The sequence below is a fragment of the Styela clava genome, chromosome 10 (assembly GCF_964204865.1).
Source record: "Styela clava chromosome 10, kaStyClav1.hap1.2, whole genome shotgun sequence".
NCBI classification, from domain to species: Eukaryota; Metazoa; Chordata; class Ascidiacea; order Stolidobranchia; family Styelidae; genus Styela; species Styela clava.
Window position 1 is genome coordinate 17,998,893 of NC_135259.1, and position 27,320 is coordinate 18,026,212.

The 27,320-nt window shown below is 36.8% G+C and overlaps 1 protein-coding gene across 5 annotated transcripts in view; it reads left to right on the plus strand.

Annotated features, from left to right (window-relative positions):
- Positions 1 to 2,041: 2,041 nt before the first annotated feature.
- LOC120337160 (uncharacterized) overlaps positions 2,042 to 27,320 on the plus strand; it is a 51,144-nt gene continuing 25,865 nt past the window's right edge. For 3 of the 5 annotated variants that reach the window (XM_078116793.1, XM_078116794.1, XM_078116796.1), the window contains exons 1-15: positions 2,042 to 3,352; positions 6,919 to 7,064; positions 7,510 to 7,615; positions 8,926 to 9,059; positions 10,311 to 10,456; positions 10,949 to 11,040; positions 11,914 to 12,138; positions 16,234 to 16,378; positions 16,801 to 16,975; positions 17,928 to 18,053; positions 18,736 to 18,844; positions 19,469 to 19,588; positions 19,956 to 20,038; positions 20,644 to 20,831; positions 22,160 to 22,175. In XM_078116793.1, coding sequence (XP_077972919.1) covers positions 2,763 to 3,352; positions 6,919 to 7,064; positions 7,510 to 7,615; positions 8,926 to 9,059; positions 10,311 to 10,456; positions 10,949 to 11,040; positions 11,914 to 12,138; positions 16,234 to 16,378; positions 16,801 to 16,975; positions 17,928 to 18,053; positions 18,736 to 18,844; positions 19,469 to 19,588; positions 19,956 to 20,038; positions 20,644 to 20,831; positions 22,160 to 22,175 — 2,401 coding nt within the window. In that variant the 5' untranslated portion in view covers positions 2,042 to 2,762. The other 2 variants (XM_078116792.1, XM_078116795.1) reach the window with 1 other exon arrangement.

Consider the following 27,320-nt stretch of genomic DNA (forward strand, 5'->3'; position numbering starts at 1 on the left):
AATGACGATTGAGCAATGAATTAACATTAAATTTTGTGTCAAACTTGGAAAAATGCATGTCAACTGGGCAACATTTAATCGTTGAGCTTTCTGCTCCTCAGTCAACAGCCTTGGCACCATTTTGGCACTCACCTTTCACAAGCCAAAAGTGTCAACCAAACTGGTGCGAACCGTTTTTTTTTGTCTTTTCCAACTTCGCAATGACGCGAATTGTTGGGCGACGGTCGCTGCGAATCAACTGCCTTTCACAACTGAACTCACAACTGATACCTTTTCGATGTTGGTATCAGTTGTGGAAGTGCAAGGCCTTCCTGACTTCGAATCATCCTCCACATCCTCCCTGCATCCCACAAATCGCTTGTGCCATTCAAAAACTCTTGTTCTGGACATGGAAGAATCTCCATAAACATCACACAATTTCTTCAAAGTCGCAGTCGCCGTTTTTCCAAGTTTGACACAAAATTTAATGTTAATTCATTGCTCAATCGTCATTCTGCAATTGAACCCCCTATCGCCAAAAAACTCAATCAGATCTCGCACGGCAATTTTTTTTTCAACAAGCAATTAATCACATTCACCTATGGCTCCTAAAGAGCAAAAATAATTGCGATATTGTGTCAAAAAAGCTGTTGAACAAAGAACACATATTACACCACACTGTAAAAGTGTTGATTACCAATGGTTAATCGTGTTGCGCAATCTGTGACGTCAGTCTCGTTTCTTTTTAGCCACACCTCGTAGGTTAGCGGCCATTTTAAAATTCTTTTTTTTTTGCAAATAATTTTCCTCGTTGTTTATGGAGAAAAAATTGTGCTTGTTTTTATTATATTGAACGTTAGCGCGACGTGCCTAACTTGGTCCGTTCTTTGTAAAGACTTTCTATTTCTGACTACTTGGGATAGTCTTAGTATAATATAGTATATATGTTATTCAAAGTCCCTAATGTAATTAAGAAGCTATTTTACGAGTTGTCTAAGTGTATAAGTTTGTAACTCTGCAATGAAATATAGGCAATTCCGCATAATGTTTAGGCTGGGTGATAGAAAGGTTTCATGATACACAATTGTTTCAGAGGACCTTTGTCGAACCTCCGAAATATTTCCATCAAACCCCTGGGGTTCGATCGAACTTAGGTTAAGAAAAACTGTCTTAAACTAACAATAAATTGTTGACAAATATTTCAAGTGAACTTACTATTTTGTACAGCCTTAGCTACCGAAACATAACACTCGGTCTTCCATCTAAAAATTTATGGACCATAAAATTTTGTCGGGCGCCCTGGAGGTCTCTCAGGTATTTTACATTGTTTAGTGTGAATTTTATGGACCCTTAATTGTTAGTTATAAATTTAAGAATCCTGTTTGTGTTAGTGCTCAGCAAGACCTCAAAATCACTTGGAATCTTTTGTGCTCCGCTTTAATGGAGAAATATGCCTAGAGTTAGACATGTACGTAATAAAAATATTTTCATAAAAATTTTAGTCAAAGTAAGGTCACATATTTATACTAACTCAGAAGCAAATGCACCTCTGATTAAAGTCACGTGAGAACACTGAAATGTCATAATTTATGTGCCATAGGTCTTTTACTGTAAATTTAACATTATAATCCAACTACCTTAGCTCGTGGGTGTTTTAATCAGGTCTGTTGAGAATTTTTGGCCAATGGTAAATTTCTCAACATAGTGAATCCCACATAAGTGAATTTGATAACGTAGATGAGTTATGGAGCCTTTCCCCAGCCGTTCACCCGTTAGAAAAAAACCCAGGGTCGCTTAAGATAGTGTACTTTGGGGAAGTTCCCAACAGTTTCGTGAAGAAGTGAATCGCTTCATCAACAGTTAAAATGCGGACCGTGACTCTATTTAGATTACTTTACAATTTGTCACAGAAATGAGACAGTTCGCTAGTAGAAATCAGAAATCCTATTATTTTCTTTCTAAGATTCTACTTTTGAATTACAGAATTATAAGATTTCATAAATGTTTCCTTCAATTTGACTCAAATATATTTTTCTATTTTTTTGTTTATTCTTACAGAAAGCGTTTTGTTGAAATTTCAGCCGCCTTCCTTGTATAAGAGGTTGTCATTCAATCTCGCATCCTGAGATAGTTTTGCAAAACTTTTGCACGGTTTTACACATACCATTCGTATTTGGGAAGAAAGTTACAAGATACAAAAGAAGATAAATATAGAAAGTAGGAGGCGTGAAAAATAAATTTACGGAAACGAGAAATAATCGACATTTGATCAAAGAAGTACTGTAGTGAACTGAATTTCAAAAGTGCAAATTTGTTATTTGTTTAAATCAGCAAAATATTCTCACAATAAAGAAGAATTTATTACTTAACGTGGAAAATATCGAAGACTCGTGGCAGGATTTTATCCTGATGATTTTTATACTGCAGCTTTGATATTGGACACCTGATATTGGATCAAAGCTATTGAATAATATCAACAATCAAAAACTGGACTTACTCCTTCGCTGAAACATCGGATATTACGAGTTTTCGTGGTTTAATTTGGACCTGGCATTGCCGTGAGAAATTGAACAAATAATGATTGAGCAATTGTAACATATTTATGACCGCAAACGGGCAGTTATATACAGAAGAACAACATCCGATTGCTTGGTGGGAAAGTCATTGCGTGAAACTTATGTTGACCGCAAATGTGTGTCGCGAAAGGTTCATCCAAAATTCATAAACTTACTTCTTCGTGGTAATGTGAAATAAGAAATCAACTGAAGAACTGTTTACTAAAAATGAAAGAACTCATAAAACAACATGCTGGTTTTCATCAAGATGAAAATTTTGTTCCAACAAAATGTTTGAAACGAGTTTGTATTTCAAACATGCCTTACGATCGAATTGCAAGATTTTCTATAAAAACATTGTTGTATAACACAATTTTATGGATTATTTTAATCGCTATAATACCCTTGGATCATCGAGGAATGATTTACCAATTCTGCGGAAATAAAATACATTTATTTAGCGGAATACCCTTAGTGGGTGCGACCATGTCCACTACGATGACATGTACTGGCAGCACTTCGTTTGTGAATGAAATTGCCAAATCGAGTTTTGTGAGTGCGAGAAATTCGCCCTCGCCGGTGAAATTCAAATTTCTTCGCCGATCTTACGTTCCATATTTGCCGCTAAAAGTTATTATAACCACCGACAATGGTCCGAATATAACTTCATTTTTCCTACAAGCCCACGAGCAAAGAAAGACTACACCCATCGGAAATTTCAATTCAACATTCTCTGATAAGGATATCTCTATTATCGGCTGCGGAGTAAACACCGTGAAATTTAAAAACACAGCGACAACGGAGACAGGGAAATACAGGTGAGCATCAAGATCATTGCATTTGTTATACGTATTGCTCGCCATGTGCGCATTCAAGTACAGATATTTATTTTCGTCATGCAAAACCAATATACGATCTGAAATAAATAAAAGGCATGTAACAATTTACAAAACGGATATCTGCTTGTTGCAGTATATGAGGGGTCGCGAAAGACTCGTCAACGACACCTTGTAGCTGAATTGAAGCAGCAAATATAGCAACTGAACAACTCAATATTGAACATTTACTTAATTAGACTAAATCATACATATGCGCATTCAAAGAATTGAAGCAAATATATAATATTCGCTCGATACATTCATATCCTGGGACTAGTGATATTGAAATATGCTAATGTTATTATTCCGCATAATGCAAAGCAAATAATAAACGACTGGGTATGTCGATAGTAAACTTTTGGACGCTCCAGAAGTAATAATTTCTTTCGCCTACTTTACATCAAGTTGTATAATGGGACTGAAACCTATGGACAAGGGGGTATATTCACTTGACTAACACAGACAGTCTCCGAACTCGTAATGGAACTAAAATAAGAAAAATCGGAATAAAATTATGGCCTAACCCTAACCTGGTACATATACTACGGGTGTACTAATTTTCGTTATGAATTTTCGTTTAATCATCTGAATCTAAACGTTCTGAAGTGTTTTCATGATGTCACGGTAGGTGACCGTACATTTGAACCCATGTGTATATCAGCGGGTTCAATCTATATGAGGGTGCTAAAACCCATGGGTTAGGGTTAGTATGGGTTAAAATATCCGCAAAACAAAAAAAATTTCCATAGTTGCAATAGTATGCAGGTGCTATTGTCGTGGGTTCAAATTACGGGTTCAAATGTACGGGAACCGTCACGGTAGAGCTCCGAAATTAAAAGCAAATTTGCAACTGCAAAATGGCAGCGCGATGGCCCAACTTAATCATGGGCCATTCCATCTTATGATTGATACCTAGTTGGTGAAGTAGTCGTTTATATCAAATATAGTCACAGTTAGTCCAGTACTAGTGCTATAATTTAAACTCTGTCGTGGTAGAAAATGATGAAATGCCGCGATTATGGCATTAATTTTCAACTCAGAGCTATCTTTAAGCAACTCTAACATTTCCCTGCTCTTGTTGATTTTTTGAAGTCCACCAAGAGAGTACCATAGGCATATACGAAGTTTGATTTAAATTTTCTGGCGCAAAAGACTTAAATTGTTGCAAGCGCCGTATACTTTCATATCACACACACAGGTACAAAAATGATAACACACAGGACAAGCACACAGCTCGTGAATTCAATATCTATACAGCGTGAGCTATGCGAACAAATATACTCATCTACTCATTTAGTTGATATTTATAATTAAGTTTATAATTCCGTTTTGAATCTTCCTCATATTTATTTGTATGTTCGATCATGACCGTCACGAATTATGAAGTTTCGAATCTGGACCGATTCGCGCTTATAAACAAGAATCCAACAAAATCCAATATACAACGCCGTTCAGGATCATTGGTACAAAGCTCCAGCAAAAAACACCCCCGCTAACTCTCAAAATAAGAAAACTAGTAGTTATAACGTTAGGATCTTGGATAAAATTAGGAATGCAGATTCCGAAGGAAATTTAAATTTTTAAATCATTTCTAACCTTAACTGGATAATTACTATTTTTTTATTTCAAAAAGTGGCGGGATGTTTTTTCCAAATACCTAATTTTTTGCATTGGTGGCGAGGTTTTTGTACAAATATCCATCATTCAAAGTCATTAATTGGATAGTTACATGTCGTAAAGAATGACTAACGACATTCAGTTGAATGAGTTTATTACCCAAGATTGGGCATGTGGTATGAGGCTTGAGAGAGAGTTACGTCACCAAAATCTATCACATTATCATGTCCCCAAACAGCACTCATGTAAACCCCTAAGTGTACACTAATCCAATATAAAAATCGTGGAAAAAAGAAGGTATGTAGTGTACATATTCAAAATCTTTCATCATATTATCACGCCCCAACATCACACATTCATTTGAAAACATTTTGTTATTTATTACAATTGATTAAATATAATCAAAGAAGAATGAAGTCTCAAAAAATATTTGTTAAACCCCTTAATCCAGAAGCATTGATGCAAAACCGTGGAAGGATTTTGCATGCTGAAAGCTCTTTAACGTTCAGATTGTAATCCTAGACTACCAGACAGATGCCTTTCAAACGCAACTTGCGTCAATTTACATAAGCCTACTGTAATCCGGTTCATATTGCAGTTTATTCTCAGTCGCCCCATTATTGGGGCTGCATTTTTGTCAGTTCACAATAGGTGTGCCTTAATCTAATTCACTGGGAATTAAATGTTTTCAATTTTGCTATCCTCTGAGTTCGACGTATGTATTTTTTTGGGAACTTTTGTGCAAAGTCCCGGCCAGAAAAACACCCCCGTCACAGCTCATAAAAAGTAGTAATTATCCAGGCAAGGTTAGGGTTCTGAATGCAGATTCCGCTGAAAATGTTTGGGATCTTTTGTACAAATCCTTGGCTAAAAAACACCCCCGACACCGCTCAAAATAAAAACGAGAATATCGGTCAGAGACCGAAGACTTATCGATCGAAAGTTAGGGGATTCCCAAAACAGCTCTTTTACTCCATAGTGACACCTTGTGTCACATAACTAATTAATTGATAACTCGCTAATTATACGACATAATTCATCCAAAATCAATAGGGTTCTGGTCCGACATATGATGAATGCACATGCAAAATCTTGAGCAGCTTCAATCTCGCTTTCGTGAGATATCGCGTGCATCTAACAGACAGACAGACAGACAGGCAGTCTGACAGACAAATACCTATCAACATACTTACCGATTAAAATCGATAAGTAAAAATTAGTAATTATCCAGTTATAGGGTTAGGGTGAGGGTTAGAAATGCATATTTCGCTGGAAATTCGAATCTTAAAATCATTCCTAATCCGGACCCTAACTGGATAATTACTATTTCGTTATTCAGAAACGCGGAGTTTTTTTCCTCAAATATCACATTTTTGCATTAGTGTTGAGGGCTTTGTACAAAATATCCCTTCCTGGTTTTCAACAGATATGTTGAATAATATAATATCTTGAGGGCATCATTGTACCTCGCACACACAAGAATTTAGCAATTAACTTTGAATAACCGTCGTTCTAGAAATATGTGTACAAATATGGAGGTCCCTAAATTTTGTTCGCCTACAAGTTGTGTAAAGGGACGGAAGCCTATGAACAGGGGGTATATTCACTTGGCTGTCCCCGAGACAGCCCCAGAACTCTTAAGAGAACTAAAATAAGGAAAATTACCAAGCCGCAAACACAACATATTTACGGGTAACGCGTAACTCTTTTGCATCGATCCCACAATGTGAATTTTGAATAATATGACCGAAAAGAATTCTACAATATTACCGATTAATTTCTACATTTTTGATTCGAATTAGATTTTTTCAATATTTCTTGTTATAATATAGTCGTTTTAATGATTTTTTAAAAAACAAAATATTATATTTATTTGGCAATTTTTACAGAAAAAGGTCAAAGGTCACATTATACTGGAATCCACCAGCCAATTTCAAAACAGCGATTCAATTCAGAGTGAATGTCTTCACTACTGATCGACCAACAAGAGGTTGGAGAGGAATTACTTCGGAGGAAATTGTACCAAGAGTGGCAGGTCGGTAGCACTACTGAAATTATGAAATTTCCAACCGAGATCCAGTCGCACCGCCAGTACAGTCAAGGTGTTCCACAAGTTTACATTCATACGTTTAGTTCTTGACATAAAATGTTAAAATCTGTCACTTCACGTGGCAAATGAAATCTGACCGGCTATATTAGACATTTTTCCGCGCAATGATCGTTTCTTTATACAATCCAACCTTCCGCATTGATTTTATATGTATATTATAAGTTTTCATTGTCGTAGTTTGAAAGTTGCTTGTCAATGTGTCGCGCTTTGTATTACAAAAGTAAATGCTTCCTGAGTTCGAAGTTTCGCGGCGTACAGTTATTCGAAAGCTGCTGGAGCTTTTTAGTGATATAAAGAATAGTATAACCAACAGTATAAAGAACTTTTGTATCTGTTCATCAACAATTTCAAAAAATATTTTCTTTTCCAGAATGCTATACGGGAAATGGGGCAAGTTACAGAGGTACAATGAGTCATACAAAATCCGGAATATATTGTCAGAAGTGGGATTCGCAGACTCCACACACTCACATTTTGTAAGTATTTTTGATGCAATTTAATTTCGATGGTTTACTCATTTTTTTTTTGTATAATCGCATCGGACTACAACAAAAAACTAACTAAAATAACTGTCAGAAATGAGATTTCATCTCGGGAAAAAGGAAAACTTATATGACGACCAAAACCGCGTTTCAAAGAAGTTGGATAGTTCGAGTTTACGCCAATTGACTTCAGGCACACTGTTTTGCTCAATTGACAGTTGAAAACATTATTGAGGCGTTATTTGTAACTCTCTGACTTATTAAAATTGGTAAGACTAGTGACACTACAAACCGACGAGCTTATGAAATATCAATATTCATTGCGCAAAAGCGGCGTTTTAGGATATTTTACTTTCCCGTAAATGTTCACTCATATTCGCTCACCAGAATACGTTAACTTGATTTAATAACCCATTCAGCATATTTCAAGCATGTATGAATAGATGGCCAATCATAAATATATACTCCGTACAAAGTGACATAATTGGTGCAATAATTGATCCATCAGGGCGCGACACAGAAATCCCCAATTTCATACTACAAGCAACTTAGTTGAGAAAGTCCACCCACCATAATTAGATTCAGATATTTCTTTTCACTGTCAAAGACCTAATATTGCATTGAACATTGTATGAGCAATATCAGCATTGAGTTATAGCAGCTGATAAGGGGCCGCGAAGGACTCCACGAGCCGCCTAGGACACATAACATACCGCTCATAGCTGGTTGATATTTCATTAAACAACATGTGTTCGCTAACAATTTCTCCAACTTTAGATTACAATATGGGTTGGCCACTAGCTAACCACGTAGACACGATTCAATGTTTCTTGAAATGTTAACTTAGTGAATGACAATTTCAAGGTCAAATGGTGTTAAAGAAAACGAACCGAGTACTAAGATGAAATATATTTTACGTAAAATCTAAATGCTATTCGACATAATGCCATACGCGGGTCGGAATTCCCCCTCCCTCCGCCTCCTCCCAAAAAAATATTCTGCATCACACATAGCAATTTTTCGTAGCTTGAAACGCATTTTAGACCTTCAAGACTTCAAAACCTACGTTTTCCGGACCCGCTTGCTTTTACGGTCTAACTTAGAAATTTTAGAATCCCCACTTGGAAAATTCCTATAGCTACGCCCATGGTCATGTGTCTGTATAGAAATTTCAAACTAGACGGAACTTGTAACGTTTGTTTCCAAAACCAGTTTCGCCAACAGTTAAGGCCAAGAATAAAATCTAGTAACGAACTTACTACTATGCATATAATGTTCAGTTAAAGTATTTTTAATTTCCTCAGTTCTCGAAACAGAAGACAATTTGCTGACAAAGGATTAGAGAGTGATTTCTGCAGAAAACCTGATACAGACAATATACCTTGGTGTTACACAACCGCTCAACGACCTGTATTTGAAGCCTGCGATATACCTAAATGTGAGTTATGTATAATCGCATATGGCAGAGCGTTGAATTTAGGGTACTTCCGTAGTGTGTGAACCAGGTAAGGGTTAGGCCATAATTTTATTCCGATTTTCCTTATTTTAGTTCTAATACGAGTTCGGTGACTGTCTGTGTTACCCAATAGGTTTCAGACCCTTTATACAAATTGATGTAAAGTATGCGAACAAAATTAGTTGCTACCATATTGGAGGCAACACTTTTGGAGCACCTATATAGAGCTGTATGCGGACAGGGCCGCATCATGCCTGTGAAATTAAACAAGTAATTTTCAGTATTCGTACTGAAAAAGTTGAATTCCGGCTCCGAATTCCGACAAACTCAAATTTTGATAACAAAAACTTTGGTTTCGCAGGCTGTTTTAATAAACTGATAAAAGAATTTAATAAACTTGATGACTATTGAGTTTCTGTAGAAAATATGGACTTATGTCTCATTTAATAAAAATTCTCCGTTAATGCCAAATCTTCATGAAATCTCATATTGGATTGAAATTAGATTTTACTTAGCTTAGCTAACATCAGCTTATTGATAACAGGGATCAACGTCTTAAACAATTTCTGCCAATGGTGATCAATGAGCATTATCTTGTCAAAACTTTTTTATCGCCACCCACTTGATGACAAAGAAATTCTTATAAAACGTACATTTAACTCAAGGTTCAAACTTATTGACATTTGTCAAATAAACGATTCGATATGCTGCACATTATACTGAAGCATGAGCTTATACATAGTGTCAAAAAATAAATGAAACCCACAAAATTGTTAATAAATACGCTGATTTTAATCCTATTGTTCATATATTTTATAATTGATAAGAACTATAGATGACAATAAAAATTTTAAAATCCCATTGCTTGGAAGTTAAAAACAAAAATTTTCGTTTAATTTCACTTCACTAAAAAAATCCACTAAATTGTGATTTTTCTATCTCATTTTTCATGAAAAATGTGGTTGTGCTCTCATATTTATGAAGTTCGATGGCTAACTAGAGAAAATATTTTACTAGGTACAAACTAATGTTTCACCCGTCGTCTACTTGGTAAGAAAGAAACGTACGAGATACTGTTCATGATCTACACCTGATTTATTGAATCAGAACACTGACTTTTTTTGAAAACTGGAGCACTGACTCAAATTTTATCGATTACTCCGCTTCATTGTAACTTATTGTGCTCTTATTTTTATGAAATTCCATAGCTCATTATTTTAAATTTGGTTTCAGGCACAAATGGCGGACTGCCGAAACATTTTGCAGAGTTTGGAGAAACTGTTGGCGACAAAAAAGTATCAAGGAAATTCGGTGAAATCGGGAGAATCAAATTTTCTGCTAATTTTTCTATGGTAAAAGCTAACTACACAAATGCAGCGGTGAGTAGGGGCGATCTTATTTATACCCGATTAGATACATATGATGCCGTCATAATATTTCGTAATACGGCTGAACTAGCTCATCCCCAACACACGTACATTACCACAGAATAAAAATTGTGTTTTTTTTCATATTATTTTTTTGACCGATGCCGAGAAAAGTAGTTTTCAAAACCTTATCGCAATTTTTTCGCCTTTGAAGCTATTTCTATTAGCTTTACCAATGCACTAATTACCATTCACGACATTAATAAAGAAATATGTAGTTCATATTAATGTAAGTTCTCATTTTGAATTTGACGAAAATTCAACTTTTACTCTGTATCCTAAATTGTGCCGTTTTCACAATGCATTTTTGCACAATATATAATTCATATTAATATATGTTCCCATTTTGAACCATAAATTGTGCCGTTTTCACCCGCTATCAGGTTTTTACACAATAAATTTTCTATATGGGTAACGTCACGTGATTGCCATTTTCATTCACAGGTATTTGAAAACGGAGTAATTGTTCTTGGCAAAGACGAAGATTCTATTAAAAATATAAAGTTGGCAAAGAACAAGGGATTGACTTTCACCAGGTATTTGTATGTTTGGTATATCTTGATGCATTCGATATGTGTACCAGGATTCGCAGGAACGTTATGGATTCTAATTTTCTTATGCGCATTACATGAATAACAGTTGGCCATGACTGGACTAGGCTCAGTTTTAAATTTGTACTTAACAAACGACGTATTTGTAGTTGTTTTAACTTTATGTCGTCATATTTGTCGAACAGATATCATTAAAAAAGCGATTATTAACTATTTGTGACTTTCCACATTTAGGCCGGTCTAAAATATAAGCTTATTTCTATCGAAGCAGTTAAAGTTTATTTACTTACTTTCACTATTATTTGGCGATTTTTCAAACAAGTTACAATATGAGATTTAAGTTTGAACAAAATGAGGTCAACTCTGACCTGCAGTTTTATGATAATAAAAAATAAACCCAAATTAGAGAGATGGAGAATAAATTCACTCAATATGTAGCTTGAGATAATTCTCATTCCGAGAATCTACCAGAAACACCAACACACTCATAAATTTATTTCTGTAACGTTTCGTCTGACCTTGGTCAATTCATTTGTGTTAGTGTGCCCCAAGACTCTTGATTCACTTAGGATAGTTATCTTTAATCCTGCTACAGCATCCTTACATTATATGCATACAGATCCACCGGCACGAAAGCATAGAAAAATAATAATTAGTTAGTACCGCCGAAACCAAACCATTAACACTTATAAGTAGTCGCGAAAGTGCTGAAAGCTGGACGAGTTTGTGCCCAATCTTTATTTATTGGTGTGATAAGGCGAGTCGTCAAAACTACTTTAAATTTTTTAATCACCCTAAAATTTCAATAAAATACCACATTTATTCCGTTCAATTTCCTTATTTTTTCCCTAATTTTAGCAATACTGAATCCAAGTCTGGATCAACAGCAGTCATTGCGCCATTCTGGACTGAAATTCACCGGAATCAATCAATCGGTTCCAACTACGTATTCTTCCGAGAATCTACGGAACCTGACGTCATGATTCCACTGGGAGATGACGTCACTTCAAAGCTGCGTTTTTTAAACAGGAAAAAGCCAAGAGATGAAATGTTTGTGCCAAAATGGGCTCTGATAGTTACATGGTAAGCTATTTTTTGCACGAATTACCTCGTTCAATTATTATGCGTCGATAATCCGGGCGCGATGGTGTCGTGGTTAAAGCGTCCATCGCGGATTAAAAATCTTGTATTACGAATCACATGTTCACCACCTCATCCAGGATGTGATAAATTGGGTAAGCAATATCTGGCCCGTCCAGAATTAAAATAGTTCCAAATCTATTGCACAAAGCTCCAGCCGAAAAAAACACCCCCCCCCCCCCCCCCCCAACGCTAAAAAATATAGTTTTTATCCCGTATAGATTTGGATTGAGAATGCAGATTGCGCTGCAAATTCAAATCAGTCCCAGCCCTGACCCGAACAGGATACTAATTTGTAATTCAAAAACGCGACGGTGGTGTTTCGCTCTAATCTCACATTTTTGCAGAGTCTTGCCGAATATGATGAAAAGGCGCAGTATAAGGCACACCATGTGTACTATAAACCACGCTATTTTCGAGATGTTAAATGTTAATAGAACCGCCAAACACTGAAAAGTTAATTGAATCAAAGTACACTCGAAATAAAGGGGTGTTCTCTTCAGTCTGTGTTTCAGATATATTGGGAATAAAAACTTGACCTAAAAATAAATTCCAAGTCAAAATGTATGTTTATTCACTTGGAGAACGTTTAAATTATATTGAAATATTTATTCACGAAATTGGGAGTTGGACACGTTTTTAAAACGACGAACCAAGATGTAAAATGTTACCACAATCGCTAACACTAACTTCAATTGAATATTGAATGTACACTCGGAAGAAAGGGGTGTTCCCTTTTGTCTGTTTTACACGGAAGCAATTAAAAACGTAATAAACAAATTATAATTCAAAATGTATGATTCCGCAGAACATCTAGATTATGCTGAAATATGCTGAAAAACACTGAAAGATAATTGAATATTCAATGTACACTCGAAAGAAAAAGGTTTTTCTATTAGTCTGTTTTTAGGAAGCAATTAAAAGCTTAATAAACAAAGTACAAGTCAAAATGGACGTTCACCTACTTGGAGAACGTTTAAATTATGCTGAAATATTTGTTCAAGAAATTGGTAAATCAAAACAGGTTTTTAAAACGGTAAACCGCATTTCCGAGAGCCTACTTCACGCAGTATTGCATGTGATTTTTTAAACGCCCACGAGCCAATTAAAAAAACACTTCTAAAATGATCAGATAATTTACTAATATTATGAGATGTGTAGATAAAACATGTATCTTTAGCCAATTCAAGCTGGAATTGCCTCTGTGCTCATTTAACCAAGACACCTAACCAAACGGGTATGAAATTTGGTTTGCTTCTATTTAAATATAATACAACGTTTGTTTATATGCTATACATCGTCCTCGTTACCCCAAAAAAGCTGATGTACTACATCAGCGACAAGATTCATTTACTCATTGTAGTGTTTTCTTCCCAACGTCAAATTCTTGTCGCTAGGGAATTCTTATGGTTTACATCGGAGGAAAAATGTATCAAATAAATTTCGAAGTGTTTTTCATGAAATTTGCCAAATCGCGCGCCAGCCTATACCTATTGGCGCATCTATCACAAGTATATAAAATATGTACTTTCACTGGCCGCTTGCAACTCCATTTCTTGTCCACTTTAGTTGGCCGTTTGGGATCAAGGTTCGACTAATGATATCAAAATAGCAGCTTGCTTTAAAATTATGATTAAAGAGTTAACATTTTAATTATTCTTTCTTCAATCGCAACCCAAAATTCTCTCAAATAAATTAATTATTGACTCTGGGTGTTTAATTTGGAACTTCAAATGTCACCGACATCGGAACACCGCGGTACTCCTATAATATACATTATTACACTATAAGTCTAATTCACCCATGATATGTCCTATAAGAATAGTGACTCATGGGCCATATGTTTGATTAAGATTTTTTTTGGCTCCGAATTTAACCAACTCAACGTAATAAACCCAGATCGTGTGAAAATAAAAACAAAATGCAAAGCAAGAGTCTGTGATATTTAGGTCTTCTGTTTGTAATTAATTACCAAATTCATCACGTACTGTACAAATAATAACACGACGTTTTGGAACAATTTCACCATTTTCGGCGCTCCAGAAGTGTGTGTACCAATATGGAGGTAACTAATTTTGTTTGCCTACTTTACATCAAGTTGTATGAGGTACTGAAACCAATGAGCACGGGGTATATTCAGCTGGCTAACACAGACAGTTCCCGAACTCGTAATAGAACTAAAATAAAGAAAATCGGAAGAAAATTATGAAATAACCCTAACCTGGTACACTAGACCCTAAACTTGTCGTGTGTAAATTTTTCTATAGGACCCCCGTGTTGTTAATAAGCTGCCCAGTTGTCATACTTTGAAGTTCGAAATATTATTTAACATAGATTATCATTTGAACATTGCTAAGTAACACGCGAGGGTTTTTGTTTAATCTGTAAATTCCTAAAACACTTGAAAGCACTAATTCGTATGTGGGTACTCGTCAGTTGAGTTATTAGAGATTTTAGCCGACTAAAAACATCGTAAAAATAACTTCCATTCCAATGTAAATAGGGAAGTACTGTGAATAACTTAAGCTATTATGCATCGTACCTTGAAAGGGTGATTTTCGTCGGAGGAGCTAATTTGTTCAGTATTTCAAAATGCGATTGAATATCAGTAGACATTGCGATTTTTTTCAACATTGTTTGGCAAAGACAATACGCAATCGTGTTATCACTGTGTGGGCACAGGTAAGCAAAATGTTGTGGATTACTTCACCAACGTTCTTGCGTTGTGGTGGTCGCTATAACACGCGATTCCACTGACGTAAAATGGTCGAAAATTTCCACATTCAATATCGATGAATTCCTTGTGAATTAGCACAAATTATTTGTTTTACTTGCGACTGTTTATATTAATGTGAGGCTTCATCACGAGTGTTAGTGCACAATGACCCTTTTTTGGCGCTACAGAAGTGTGTGTACCAATATGGAAGTGACTAATTTGGTTCGACTACTTTACATCAAGTTGTGTAAAGAGACTGAAACCTATGGGCAGGGGGTTATGGAACTAAAATAAGGAAAATCGGAATAAAATTATGGCCTAACCCTAACCTGGTAGTCACACTACGGGAGTACCCTTTTTTGCATCTCTCTTCAACATGAAATGCCATTCTAGTTCATATTGCATTATGTAATTGCATTTTCAGTTTGATGAAAAAATAAACTACTGATCAATGGTTGAACCTATTTTCACTATTACTCGCTCCAGTACAATTTTCTTCTTAAAATTTCTACGATTACGTAAATATTTTATCTCGTTCAAGACATACACGGTGGTTTGCTATTTAATTTGAACATTGGTGAATATAATCAGTTGTGGCTTTATCATATACTCAACTGTTCAATCAACTTAAGTAAATGCTTCAACTTCAATAAAATGACGACTTTTCTTTATTTTCCCTATTATTTCCCTATTAAACATTTCTTCCAATCGCCGGGAGTGAATACGACCCAACTTATTGAAATACAGATCTTTCGTATACTTAGATACCATACTACTTGAATTTCCATATACATATAGATATATTTAGCAATTCAGAATTAATTTTTTTGATGAACACGATTCAGTGTAATGATATATACATCGTATTTCATATATTTAAACACCCAATATCAGGGATGTTCAACCCGCGGCCCGCGGGCTAAAGGTGGCCCTCAAAAAAAATTTTTGTGGCCCGCGGAAAAGTGCCAATTTTGAATGATGTGCGGCCCACGACACGAGTTTCTTAATTTAATTTGATACGTGCGAGTAATTTCAATCCCGTTGCGTTGCGTCTAGTCTATACCCGAGTCCAATTTATTATCTATGATTATGACGTTACAATGCCTCAACAGCAAGCTTGTGCAAACAAGGCAATAAACAAAATTTTTGTGCCTGCAACTACTAGATACCCTATGTTAAATAAAGGTGCGACCCGCGGTTTCACCCAGTTATTTCTATCTGGCCCTTCTTTATTAAAGTTTGCACACCCCTGCCCTATATCATATTATATATTCATGAACATTCAGAATATATCTTACTGTGGCATCTACTTTATTTACAAGGTATCTGGTTGGAGGCAATTCATCAGTAACTGATGTGAAGAATCTCAATTCATTTCAAGCAATTCTGACAACTGATGGAAATAGATCGTTCGTATTACTCAACTATGACATGAGAAAATGGTCAGAGAAAAAGAACACAGCATTGGTAAGGTCATTAATTGACACAATTTTTCGGGCTTGTGCATGACATATAGTTTTCTGCCCCATCCAATAGCAATTGATGCCTTCGCCATCCCATCCCATGTGACGTCTACCATGAGAATCCCATTTTCATGGACAAACCTGGGAACTTGCATAGGAATCTCATTCCCTTGAACAACCCTGCTGGTGTCCCGCTACAAAATAAATAATATATACGAGTATATGAAGATAAGGATAGTAAAAACATTGAAAGGCAAAAAAGTATAAAGACTAAGGTAAGCTCTTGTGTAATCAAGTTGACATGACTACTGCCCTTTGGGAAATACAAATGTGTGCTGTTCCATCCCATGGGACGTATCCCATGAACAAGTCTGCAATTTTTAGTTCAGATTCATCATTTATTTATTATAATTAAATTATTTGCAGATCGGGTACAAATCTGGGAACGCCATGAGTTTTTTGAATCACTCTCTCCCGTATACAAAGATATTGCAATTCCAAACAGCCTCGCGACTTGGTAGAGCTGTTACAACACAGTCAAATGTGGGAAAAGCTGGCCAGATGATGTACGAGATTTCAATCTGCAATAAGCTATTACCTGGTAAGAAAATGGGACCTCCAGAAGTATGTGCACCGAGATGGCGCACAACCTGAACATAGTACCAGGTTAGGGTTCAGCGCCAGAAAATGTTGTTCATCAAGCTGATTCTATAAATCGTTTGCCGTAGATCGTGTAGAAAGTATAATGTACTGGTACAATTTATAGTGAATATTTCAAAACAATAAATTTTCAGTTTTGAAAATCAACTATTTACAGCCTTGAGTCGTGGCATTATAAACAAATTGAAAATAAACAAGCATCTATTGCTTTTTTATGTTCAATATATGTTTTAATCTTTTTCCCACAAACTTTCGTTATACAGTGTAATTCCCTTTCATCATGCTGTATTTTGGGAAGTTGACTTGTAATGGTTCCAATTTTTGTTGTCGACGATTATTTCGATTAAACAAATAATTTAGGATACTCCCGTAGTATGTGTACCAGGTTAGGATTAGGCCATAATTTTATTTCGATTTTCCTTATTTTAGTTCTATTACGAGTTTGGGGACTGTCTGTGTTAGCCAAGTGAATATACCCCCTTCACATAGATTTCAATCCCTTTACACAACTTGATGTAAAGTAGACGAACAAAATTAGTTACCTCCATATTGGTACACATACTTCTGGAGCGCCGAATTTTGTACGTGGGCCTTAATAGCTACTGGTCGCTTTTGATTCGCTAGTCAATGGGTTATTTAAGCTACCCTAAAACGGATGATCACGACCTTCTTTTGAGCAAACTTCCAAATATATAATAATGCTTTGACAGTTCTCTGACAAACTCAAAATTCAGGTTTTGACGAGTTTGATGATCAAGAGCCATTTTTTTTTTTAATACGGCGTTACTCGCGTCTTTCGCTTCGAACCACGCCAGGTCCGAGCAGTCACTGATTTTTTAACAATAACTTTTTTTTTTGGTAACTATGATAACGATAACTATGATTTGTTTCAGATGGTTCAAAACCTAAGAAATGTTCGGACTCATTGACTCTCAGATTGAAAGCGGCACCATCTCCGCCCACCAATTGCCAGGGAAAAAACTGCACTGGGAATCGGACATGCGACTCTAAAACCGGAGGTGAGTTTACAGCCCAAACACCTATACTTCTATTTAGACGATGTCATAGACAAGTCAACGCCTTATAAATGCGCGTGCAAACCACCCAATGGCCAAGGAATCTACCAGATAAGTTTCACAGAATAAATTTCGGTTGCGTGTTTTAAACCAGGTCAACAGTCAAAAGCACTAAGGTATTTTTCGTAACCAAATAATGACTTAAAACAGAAGTTCTAATGACTTAGAACAGAATTATAAACGTCTAATAATTTTCGAAAAGTGCCAACAATTCACTACCAATTCAACTACCTTACCAGTTACAACAAAACTCCAGGAGATAATACACATTTGAGCATAGAATGGTGTTACAATATTCCTGTTTGCAAGCCTAAGTAAAAACTTTGAGTTGGATTGTGAGAGACTAACTCCCTATCCTTCCTCTGTGCCTGTATGTTAATGGATCGGCTTGCGTATACTGCAAGTATGCTGTACCAGGAATAAACAAAACTATTTTATCCAATTCGAGATTCCTGCTGCACACTAACATAAATGTACGTCTGTATCTAAGTAAAAACACTAGGTATTTGAGTGCAATTCCGAAAAGCCGGTCCGAGTCAAAGCATGCACGCTTGTCTTGTAAGCACACGAGTCTTGTGCTTAAAGTGAAGTTATATGACATCTAATTCTTGATGCTGGTTTTCAGATTGCGTATGTCCAGCTGGCTACACTGGCAGTCAGTGTGAAATAAACATCGATGATTGTCAACAGAATCCTTGTCAAAACGGAGGAACCTGTACCGATGCAACCAACGGGTATGTTATATTGCATATTCACATGATTAGAAGTTTAGATCACTTTCTTTAGACATTCTTCTGAATGTGGAATGTTAGTCTAGTAAAAGTAAGGGGGTTGGGGAGGTGTTTTGAAATACATACTTCCAGTGATCTCATTGCGTGAAGGTCATTAGAGCGATGATCTGTTCTGAAGTATAGCGGTATGATATTGCCAACGTAAATCAAACTTTTCGATTTTTTTGTTAAACGTATAAAAATATTTACGGTGAAAACGAGGGTTGTTCAAATCACGACAATCTGATATTTCAATCGTTGATGTTGTTATAAAGTTTTCACAATACCATAGCTGCGTTGTCCATATGTAACTATTTCGTTTGTTTTGTGGCGTGTTGTAATTTAACCGAGACTAGTATTAACAGTTAATAACAGACTGGCACTCGTATAGTATGTTTCATGCAAATTTACTTTGAAAACTGTTTGAAAATTCAATAATGTGAAACTGAGTTTTTCAATCGAGAAATAAGGCCATGATTTGAATTTTAGTTTTCCTTCTTTCTAGACACTTTTGCACTCGTGGACTTGAGTTTGTTAGAAACCAAAAAAGCTGTGATTTGAAATTATTTATTTATTTTTTATTCCTAGATACTACTGCACGTGTAGGCCAGGTTACACCGGGTCCAGATGCGAAGCCAATGTAAACGAATGTTTCAAATCTCCTTGCTTGAATAATGGAACTTGTGTGGACGGAGAAAACAGTTACAGGTGTGCACATTAAACGCATATTTTTAGGGTCTTTACGCTCACAATTTTGCTGCCAACAAACCCGATATTAGTAATGGAATATTTTCCATTTTGTTGTGGACCGTGGGACATTTTGAATCACAAGACACAGAAAATTATATTCTAATGAATAGTTTTCCTAACAATCTAACAACTAAATAAAGAAAAAACAGTCAATTTCTGTGAATTGGGATGAGATACTTGTATCAATGCATATTTCCATATACCAGTCTTTTTGTGAATTAAGCTAAATATCACAAAGAACTTGCGAAAACGACTGAGTAAAAGATTTATAACACTCTCTGATATGCCAGCAATAACATATATATTTTAAACCCTTTTCATTTAGGTGCATCTGCACACCGGAGTATAAAGGAGTGAATTGTGAAACACTCAAAGACCAGTGTAAATCGAATCCATGTATGAACGGAGGTAGGATTGTGAATTGTTGCATTATTTACTTGAAGTGGCTTGGTATCATCTGATCGTTATATACCTAGCGTTATAAAACAGTTCACTTTTTCAGGGCGAGTCGACTCTTGCATCAAACTTTAAACCCGTGCCCCGAATTGCTCTAGAATTTAGTTGAGAATTAACTAAATTTAAATTAGAAAAAAATGTATTTTAGAAGCTCTGGCCGTTCAAGAGAAAAAACACATTTGCTTGGTGTCATTGGAATTATACATGACTAACAGCAACTATTTAGAAAAATGATCCATTCGGGGTTTAGACAGTTCGTGTCCAATTTATTAAATGGGAGAAAGTTGTCTTGCCTGACAAAATGGCTCTTCGTAGTATGTCAATTTCTAAATGTATATCCATTTTCCTTTTTGTTAGTGGGTGAAGTAAACCAATGAATAATAAATAAATTCAATCGATTTCTGTCGAAATATGTAATCTGAGGAAGTTTGACTTTGGTCAGAAGAAACGTTACAGAAATATACTTGTGCTAGTGTGCAGCAAGACTATTGAATTGTTCAGGACATTAATTAAACTCGATAATTTAACTGATAAAATTCATCCATCTTTTTTTACAGCCAAATGCACGACAACTGAAGACAATTTCGTTTGCAATTGCGCTGAAGAATTTTCAGGAGAACAGTGTCAATATCGGTATTGTTTTGACGGTAGCTGCATTAAAAGTCACACATGCCAGGATCGAACGACTGGAAAGGAAAATTGCACCTGCCGGGCAGATGCACCATCTAATGGGTATTGTCAAGAGGTATGTTACTGGGTCACGCTTACTATTTCTTTATGAGTTATTTTCAGAATAAAAGTTTTTTTATAAGCTCTATTTGTTATTGATTTGTATCAGAGCTTCCCACGTTGACCTCAAACTTTCAAACGAGAATATCGGTTGGAAACCGAAGACTTGTCGATCGATAGTTAGGGGATCCCCCAAAACAGAAACTGCAGTTTCGATTCATCCGCTCTTGTAACTTGCGCACTGCGCATCGCACACACACACTCGGCGGGTTTCAAAATTCTCTCGCTTTACAAAAATCTAGATCACTATATCAATAATTGATTGATAACTCGCTAATTATACGACATATTTCGCCCAAAATCAATAGGCTTCTGGTCCGAGATAAGATGAATGCACATGCAAAATCTGGAGCAGATTCAATCTCGCTTTCGTGAGATATCGCGTGCATCTAACAGACACACAGACAGACATACAGACAAATACCTATCAATATACTTACCGATCTTAAGATCGATAAGTAATAACGGATATATTGCTATGGATCTATGAATAACTGAAATTTTGTTTCAGACTGTATTGTCGACGTACAAGTTGCCAAAGAATCCTATATATTCATTTCATTAACTAAATATTGAGGGAAAGTTTATTTATAACTTTGCACACAATCCTGTTTCTGATTTCTTTATTTTGAATATTTACATTCTATGCACGTATTTATCAACGTGCTTTTTGAATAAAACATACTATCACTTTACTAGCTGTTATTTGTAGCTTTTTATTAGCTAGTTATTTTTGGGGTGGGGCGACAAATTCTAAAAAGCGGGCTCGGCTTTGAGAACCACATAACGTTGTACATAACGTGCCAGTGAAAAACGGTACAAATTGATGAGAAATCTATTGTGTTTTTCTATATACTCGATCTATACTGAATTAGATCATAAGTTTATCATGCTAAATAATTCGGATCTTTTAAACAAATCCCCGCCACTAATAAAAAAAAGTGAGATTTGAGAAATCATCCCCGCCACGTTTTTCAATAACAAATTAGGGCGCTCCTATAGTATATGAACCAAGATGGCGCACACCTGAACCCTAACCTGGTACGTATAATATGTTCAGGTTGTGCGCCAAATACTACCGGAGCATCATGTAATTATCCAGTTAAGGTTAGAAATAATTTAAAATTTCGAATTTCCAGCGCAATTTACGTACCTAGCCCTAACTGGACAATTGCCAATTTTGAGAGTTGGCGGGGACTTTGTAGAAAAGATCCAATAATTTGAGTGTCAAAGTTTTTCGTGTCTATTTTAAAGGGTAATTTCAATATTATACTTCCTATACAGGTCCCAAGTCTACCAGGTGAGTTTCACTCAACGTGGAATAATCTTTTTTCGACAATTTTGAAACCCATTCAATCATTTCTAAGCGCAGTCACAAATACAGGAAAGGTGTCATTAGACAGTGTTAAAAAGTTACGTACAACGGGAGAGAGATCAAAGAAAACAGCATTTCATTCGTTGCCATACATAAACAATAAAAAATTGAAAGTTGATGTCGTCAGTAACAATCACGATGACTTTATATTACGCTCTCAAAATGACGTCACTAAATTAGACAACACAAATAAATTTTTGCGGAGAAAGAGATCAACCATCACCTGCCAAGCTTTAACAACAGAAACTGAGTGCAAAAATGGACTTTCACAATACGAGTCATACGGGAGCATTGGACTACCTTACTCAGCATTAAGTGCAAAATACAATACACAAGTCAGCGCTAAGGGCACAATCGATTTCTACAACGCATATAGGAACTGCCATCCATATTTTCTTTATTTTGCCTGTGCTTCAACGCTCCCAAAATGCACAGAAAACCCTACCACCATCATTTTGCCGTGTCGCGACTTTTGTGAAATGGTCAAGTCGGATTGCAAAGACGAACTAGATAGGCATAAGCCAGATACGTCATGGGATGCGAATTTTCCATGTAATTCGTACCCTGAAAATACCACCGAGTGTGTCGGTCCTCCTACTCTAAAGACAACGACTACTCAACCAACGACAAGTGCAAATGTTGAGACAACTAGTCAGAGTAGAACAGAATCACTGACTCTAGAAACATCAACAACTGATAAAACGGAGCCATTCACAGTTAGCAATTTGGAAACAAGCACAGGAACGATAGACGTTATTTCAACTTCGACAGAACTTGTTGACATCACAGAAGTTACAACAACAGCGACATCAGGTGAACAAATGACAACGAAGATAGAAACGAGCACAGCAACATCAGGTGATCAAAATACAACGAAAATGGATTCTAGCACAGCGACATCAGATGATCAAACTTCAGAGATAGTGGATACGAGCACAGCAGATTTAACAACAGACACGGCCGAAAAATCTACAACCACTGACGGTAGTACGGCATCGCCGTTTCTTGCGACAACAGAAGGTAGTATCACCAGCAATGCCATTCAGATGCAGTCAACTGAAGCATCTACAACAAGTAAATCGATAACTTCTGCCCAGACGGATACGACGATTACGAATCAGTATACCGAAGCCATGAAGACAGATGAAATCACGACTGAACCAATAGTTGAAATATCTTTAACTATAAGCACTACTGCTACACCAACAATGATTGAAACAACTAATCTTGAAAATGCAGGTGTTTCCACAGCAACTTCCCGTCCAGAAATGACAGAATCTGACATTGCAACTCCGACTCCGTTATCGGCAACACCAGGAATATTAGTAACAACGACTAAAGAATCTATTACAACAGGAATCGTAGACACAACAACCGAAAGTACAGTTCCATTCGTCGCTTCTTCCACTACAACCGTCACTTCTCAGACACCAACTGCTGGAACGACTAGCGAAAAATTGTTGCAGACTACTTTTAAACCAACATCTGTTTCCACAACACAATTATCAATTATAAACGAAGAAACAACTGCCGTAGTGACATCGTTATCCACCACTGTAGAATCAACGGAAGATACAAATTTGACGACGGAGTTAGCATCTACAGTTGCGATGACAACCGATCAAACCACGGTTATCAGTGAAATCACGACACTGATCAAAACATTATCTCCTGAGCCAACAACGATGAAAGATATGACTATCATTTTTCCGACTACAAATCCTCCAGTCACTATAACTGAAACTAAATCCACTTCAGTCACGTCACCTACCCCAGTGACATCATCAGTAACGACACATACTGCGTCCTTATCTACAGTGCAGCTGACTACCACAGAGGGAATGATCTCAAGTACTGCACCAATATTAGTCGCGACATATACGACGTCATCACCAACAGATGAGTTAAGCACTGTGGGAGAAATTAACGAACAAAGCACAGGCATAGAAACTACATCAACGCTTGGAACTACTGAAGTACAAACAACAACGAGAAATACAGTAGAACAAATTTTCTCGTCGCCAGCCACAAACATATCAGTAACTGAAGAAGCCCCAGCAACAGCGCCCTTTTCTACAGAAACCTCAGCGATATCTCAAGAGATTCTATCTGTTACTACCCAGACCTCAACAGATGTTATAGAGGGACAAACAACAGAAGAAAACGAAGCGCCAACGATATCAATCGACTCTGAATCAGTAGCCGCAGAAATCACAAGTTTAGTCGCAACAACATCAAAGCCTTTTTCTACAGACACCTCGGCTATATCACGAGATATTCTGACTGTTACCAGTCAGGTCTCATCGGGTGTTACAGAGGAACGAATAATGACTAAAACCGAACCTTCAACAACATCAGTCAATTCTGAATCAACGACAAAATCTGTCACTCAAACTTCACCCAATACTTTGGATATAGCCAGTACTCAACAACAAAGTTCCAACTCTGAAATTATGGAATCTACTACCACAAACCAATCTGAAGTAGAAAAGCAAACATCGAAACCGAACGACACTACTTCTTTGCCAGCGATTACGGAAAACACAACGCTTTACCCTTCTTCTATTGCTACCTCATCAACAAGCACAACGGAAGAAGATATCGAAACATCGATGGCCACCACCAGTTCAATAATGAATGACATTGCTACATTTTCTCGAGATGACACACAAGCAATCACAACTGCAAATGTGGAATTTCTCCGTACAACAAGCAGTGGATCACAAACTACACAAACGACCCCACTAGTTAACGAGACTAATAAAGCAAATGACTTTTCCTCTACTTCCCTTACGGGGCAGACACAAACTACAAAACCCTTAGATACGACGTCAACCAATGAAATAACGAGTGTTTTCTCTGGAACTGAGCAAATGTCTTTTGCCACAGCTGATATTACGGGTTCTGAAACAAGTGCTGTTTTTAACACCACAGTACAAGGTAACGTGAATAATTCGAGTGCATCATCCACCACGAAAGAACTTCAAACTGATTTCACTGTCAATTCAAGCACAACCAGAAATACCGAATCTACCACTGAAGAAAGTTCTACTTTGAGTATGGTGTTATCTACCACGAATGGGGAAAAGGAAACCACGAGCCTACAGCCAGATGCTACTACGCGCATCCTGCTAGAAACTACCACTTCTGGACCAACCTCGGCGACAAGCAATTTTACCACAAGCCTCATCTCTGACAGCAGTGGAATTAACACCGAAACTAGCCGTCTATCAACATCCACTAACTCATCGTCGACTACTGAACTCATGACCAGGCTTGGTTATGTAATTACTGCAGTCTCTGAAAGTCGAGAAACTGTTTCCACTGCTGAAGCGAATACAATCGAGACTTTGGTTGAAGTGACAAGTTCGTCTGGTAGTTCACAAAGTATGTTCCCCACTACTACTCTATTTGAAGCATTAACCCAAAACAGCACTCTCAGTACATTCTCACCATCAGAAATAGAATTAACGTATACACAGAATAATATCACGAAATTTGCCGAGCTTACAACAACAAATGTGAAGGAGACCACTGATTCAAGCATGACATCTGAAACTACATTACCACAAGAAAATGCGACGCAGGCCAACTTGGAATTCACAAGACTGGATAACAATTCTAGTCCACAATTCAATACAGAAGGTGATTTCGCGAGCACAATAACTTCAGCCAGTAATGAAATCGCCCAAAACAGTGTAACAAATACCATTTTGTCAGGAACAACGGCAAATCCTCCAAGCGATTTAACATCTAGCCAGTACAATACTATGGAAGTGACTGATACCACAACATCAAGTTCAGAAAACACAACTAACTTGGTTTCAGCGTCAGAAACTGGTAGAGCAATCATTGATAGTGTCACAAAACTGCCAGAAATATCAACATCAACCTTCGTTGTTACAAGCCAAGAACAAACCTCAAGCAAAGATTCAACTGAACAATCGAATTTAGTAGAAGCCTTAGTGGAAGAAACGAGTCGAACTACTTCGACTCCAGCCATCTCTGAAACTATTTTTGCTTCAACAGAACAGTCGTCAAGTGCAACTTCAAGCTTTTCAATACAAACGACGTCCAAATCCGATACCACAGAAGTAGTCGAGCTCTCAACAACGGAAAATATTCAAATTACAGTAACACAGGCTATTGGAACAGAGGCCTTCATCGACACTAACAGTACTGTGATTAGTGATATTACCATTCGCACAACCAACACAGTTTCGATAATACCAGAAACGATGAAAAGTGATAATACTACAATAATCGATGTCGTTTTGCAATCAACAACAACTGTACCTACTGTATCGGATAGATCAACTATAGAAAGTACATCAATGGCAGCGACAAACTCACTTCAAGTAGATAATTCAACGTCAGATGTGCCATTTACCTCGGTGGCCGAAAGTACGAGTAACGTGTTTGCTACGTCGGGTACAGACATTGCACCAACATCGACAGTCATACCCTCAACGTTGCCTTCTTCCTCCGAGTTACCGCTAAAACAAAATAGTACCAGTGCTAATACTACCGTCATTGCAAACGACACGTCATTATTAGGAGGTAGCAGGCCCATTGAAATTACGTCTGAATCAAACAGCGTTGGGACATGGACCCATTCCACAAGTTCATCACCCATTGCTCAAACTACTGAAAGTCAACTGAGTGTATCTCAACCGATTCCCAGTTCTGTTCCAGTGAGAAACAATACAGGTATGTTATATTCCTTTTGTCGTCAGTCCGAAGTCGTTTGTTATAGTATTTATACTATCTCGAGGCAAAGTTGTCAGATTCCTTTTCCTAGCGCGACTTCAAATAATAGTTTTCAAGCGTTAAACATTTTGAAATCATATATTTGCAACATGTTTAGTAAATTGCTTCATAGTACTTATAGATTCCTAGTAGGAACTGTCAATTAAGCAAATACATGTCAACAAGGCGGTAGTAATTTGTTTAGCAAAATTTTACTAATAATATTGTATGTCAGTAATAAAAAAAAGAAGACTTTGTGACGTTTCACCTTAAGAAAAATTACCGTAACAAATAGTGACCATGAATTAAATAATTGACCAG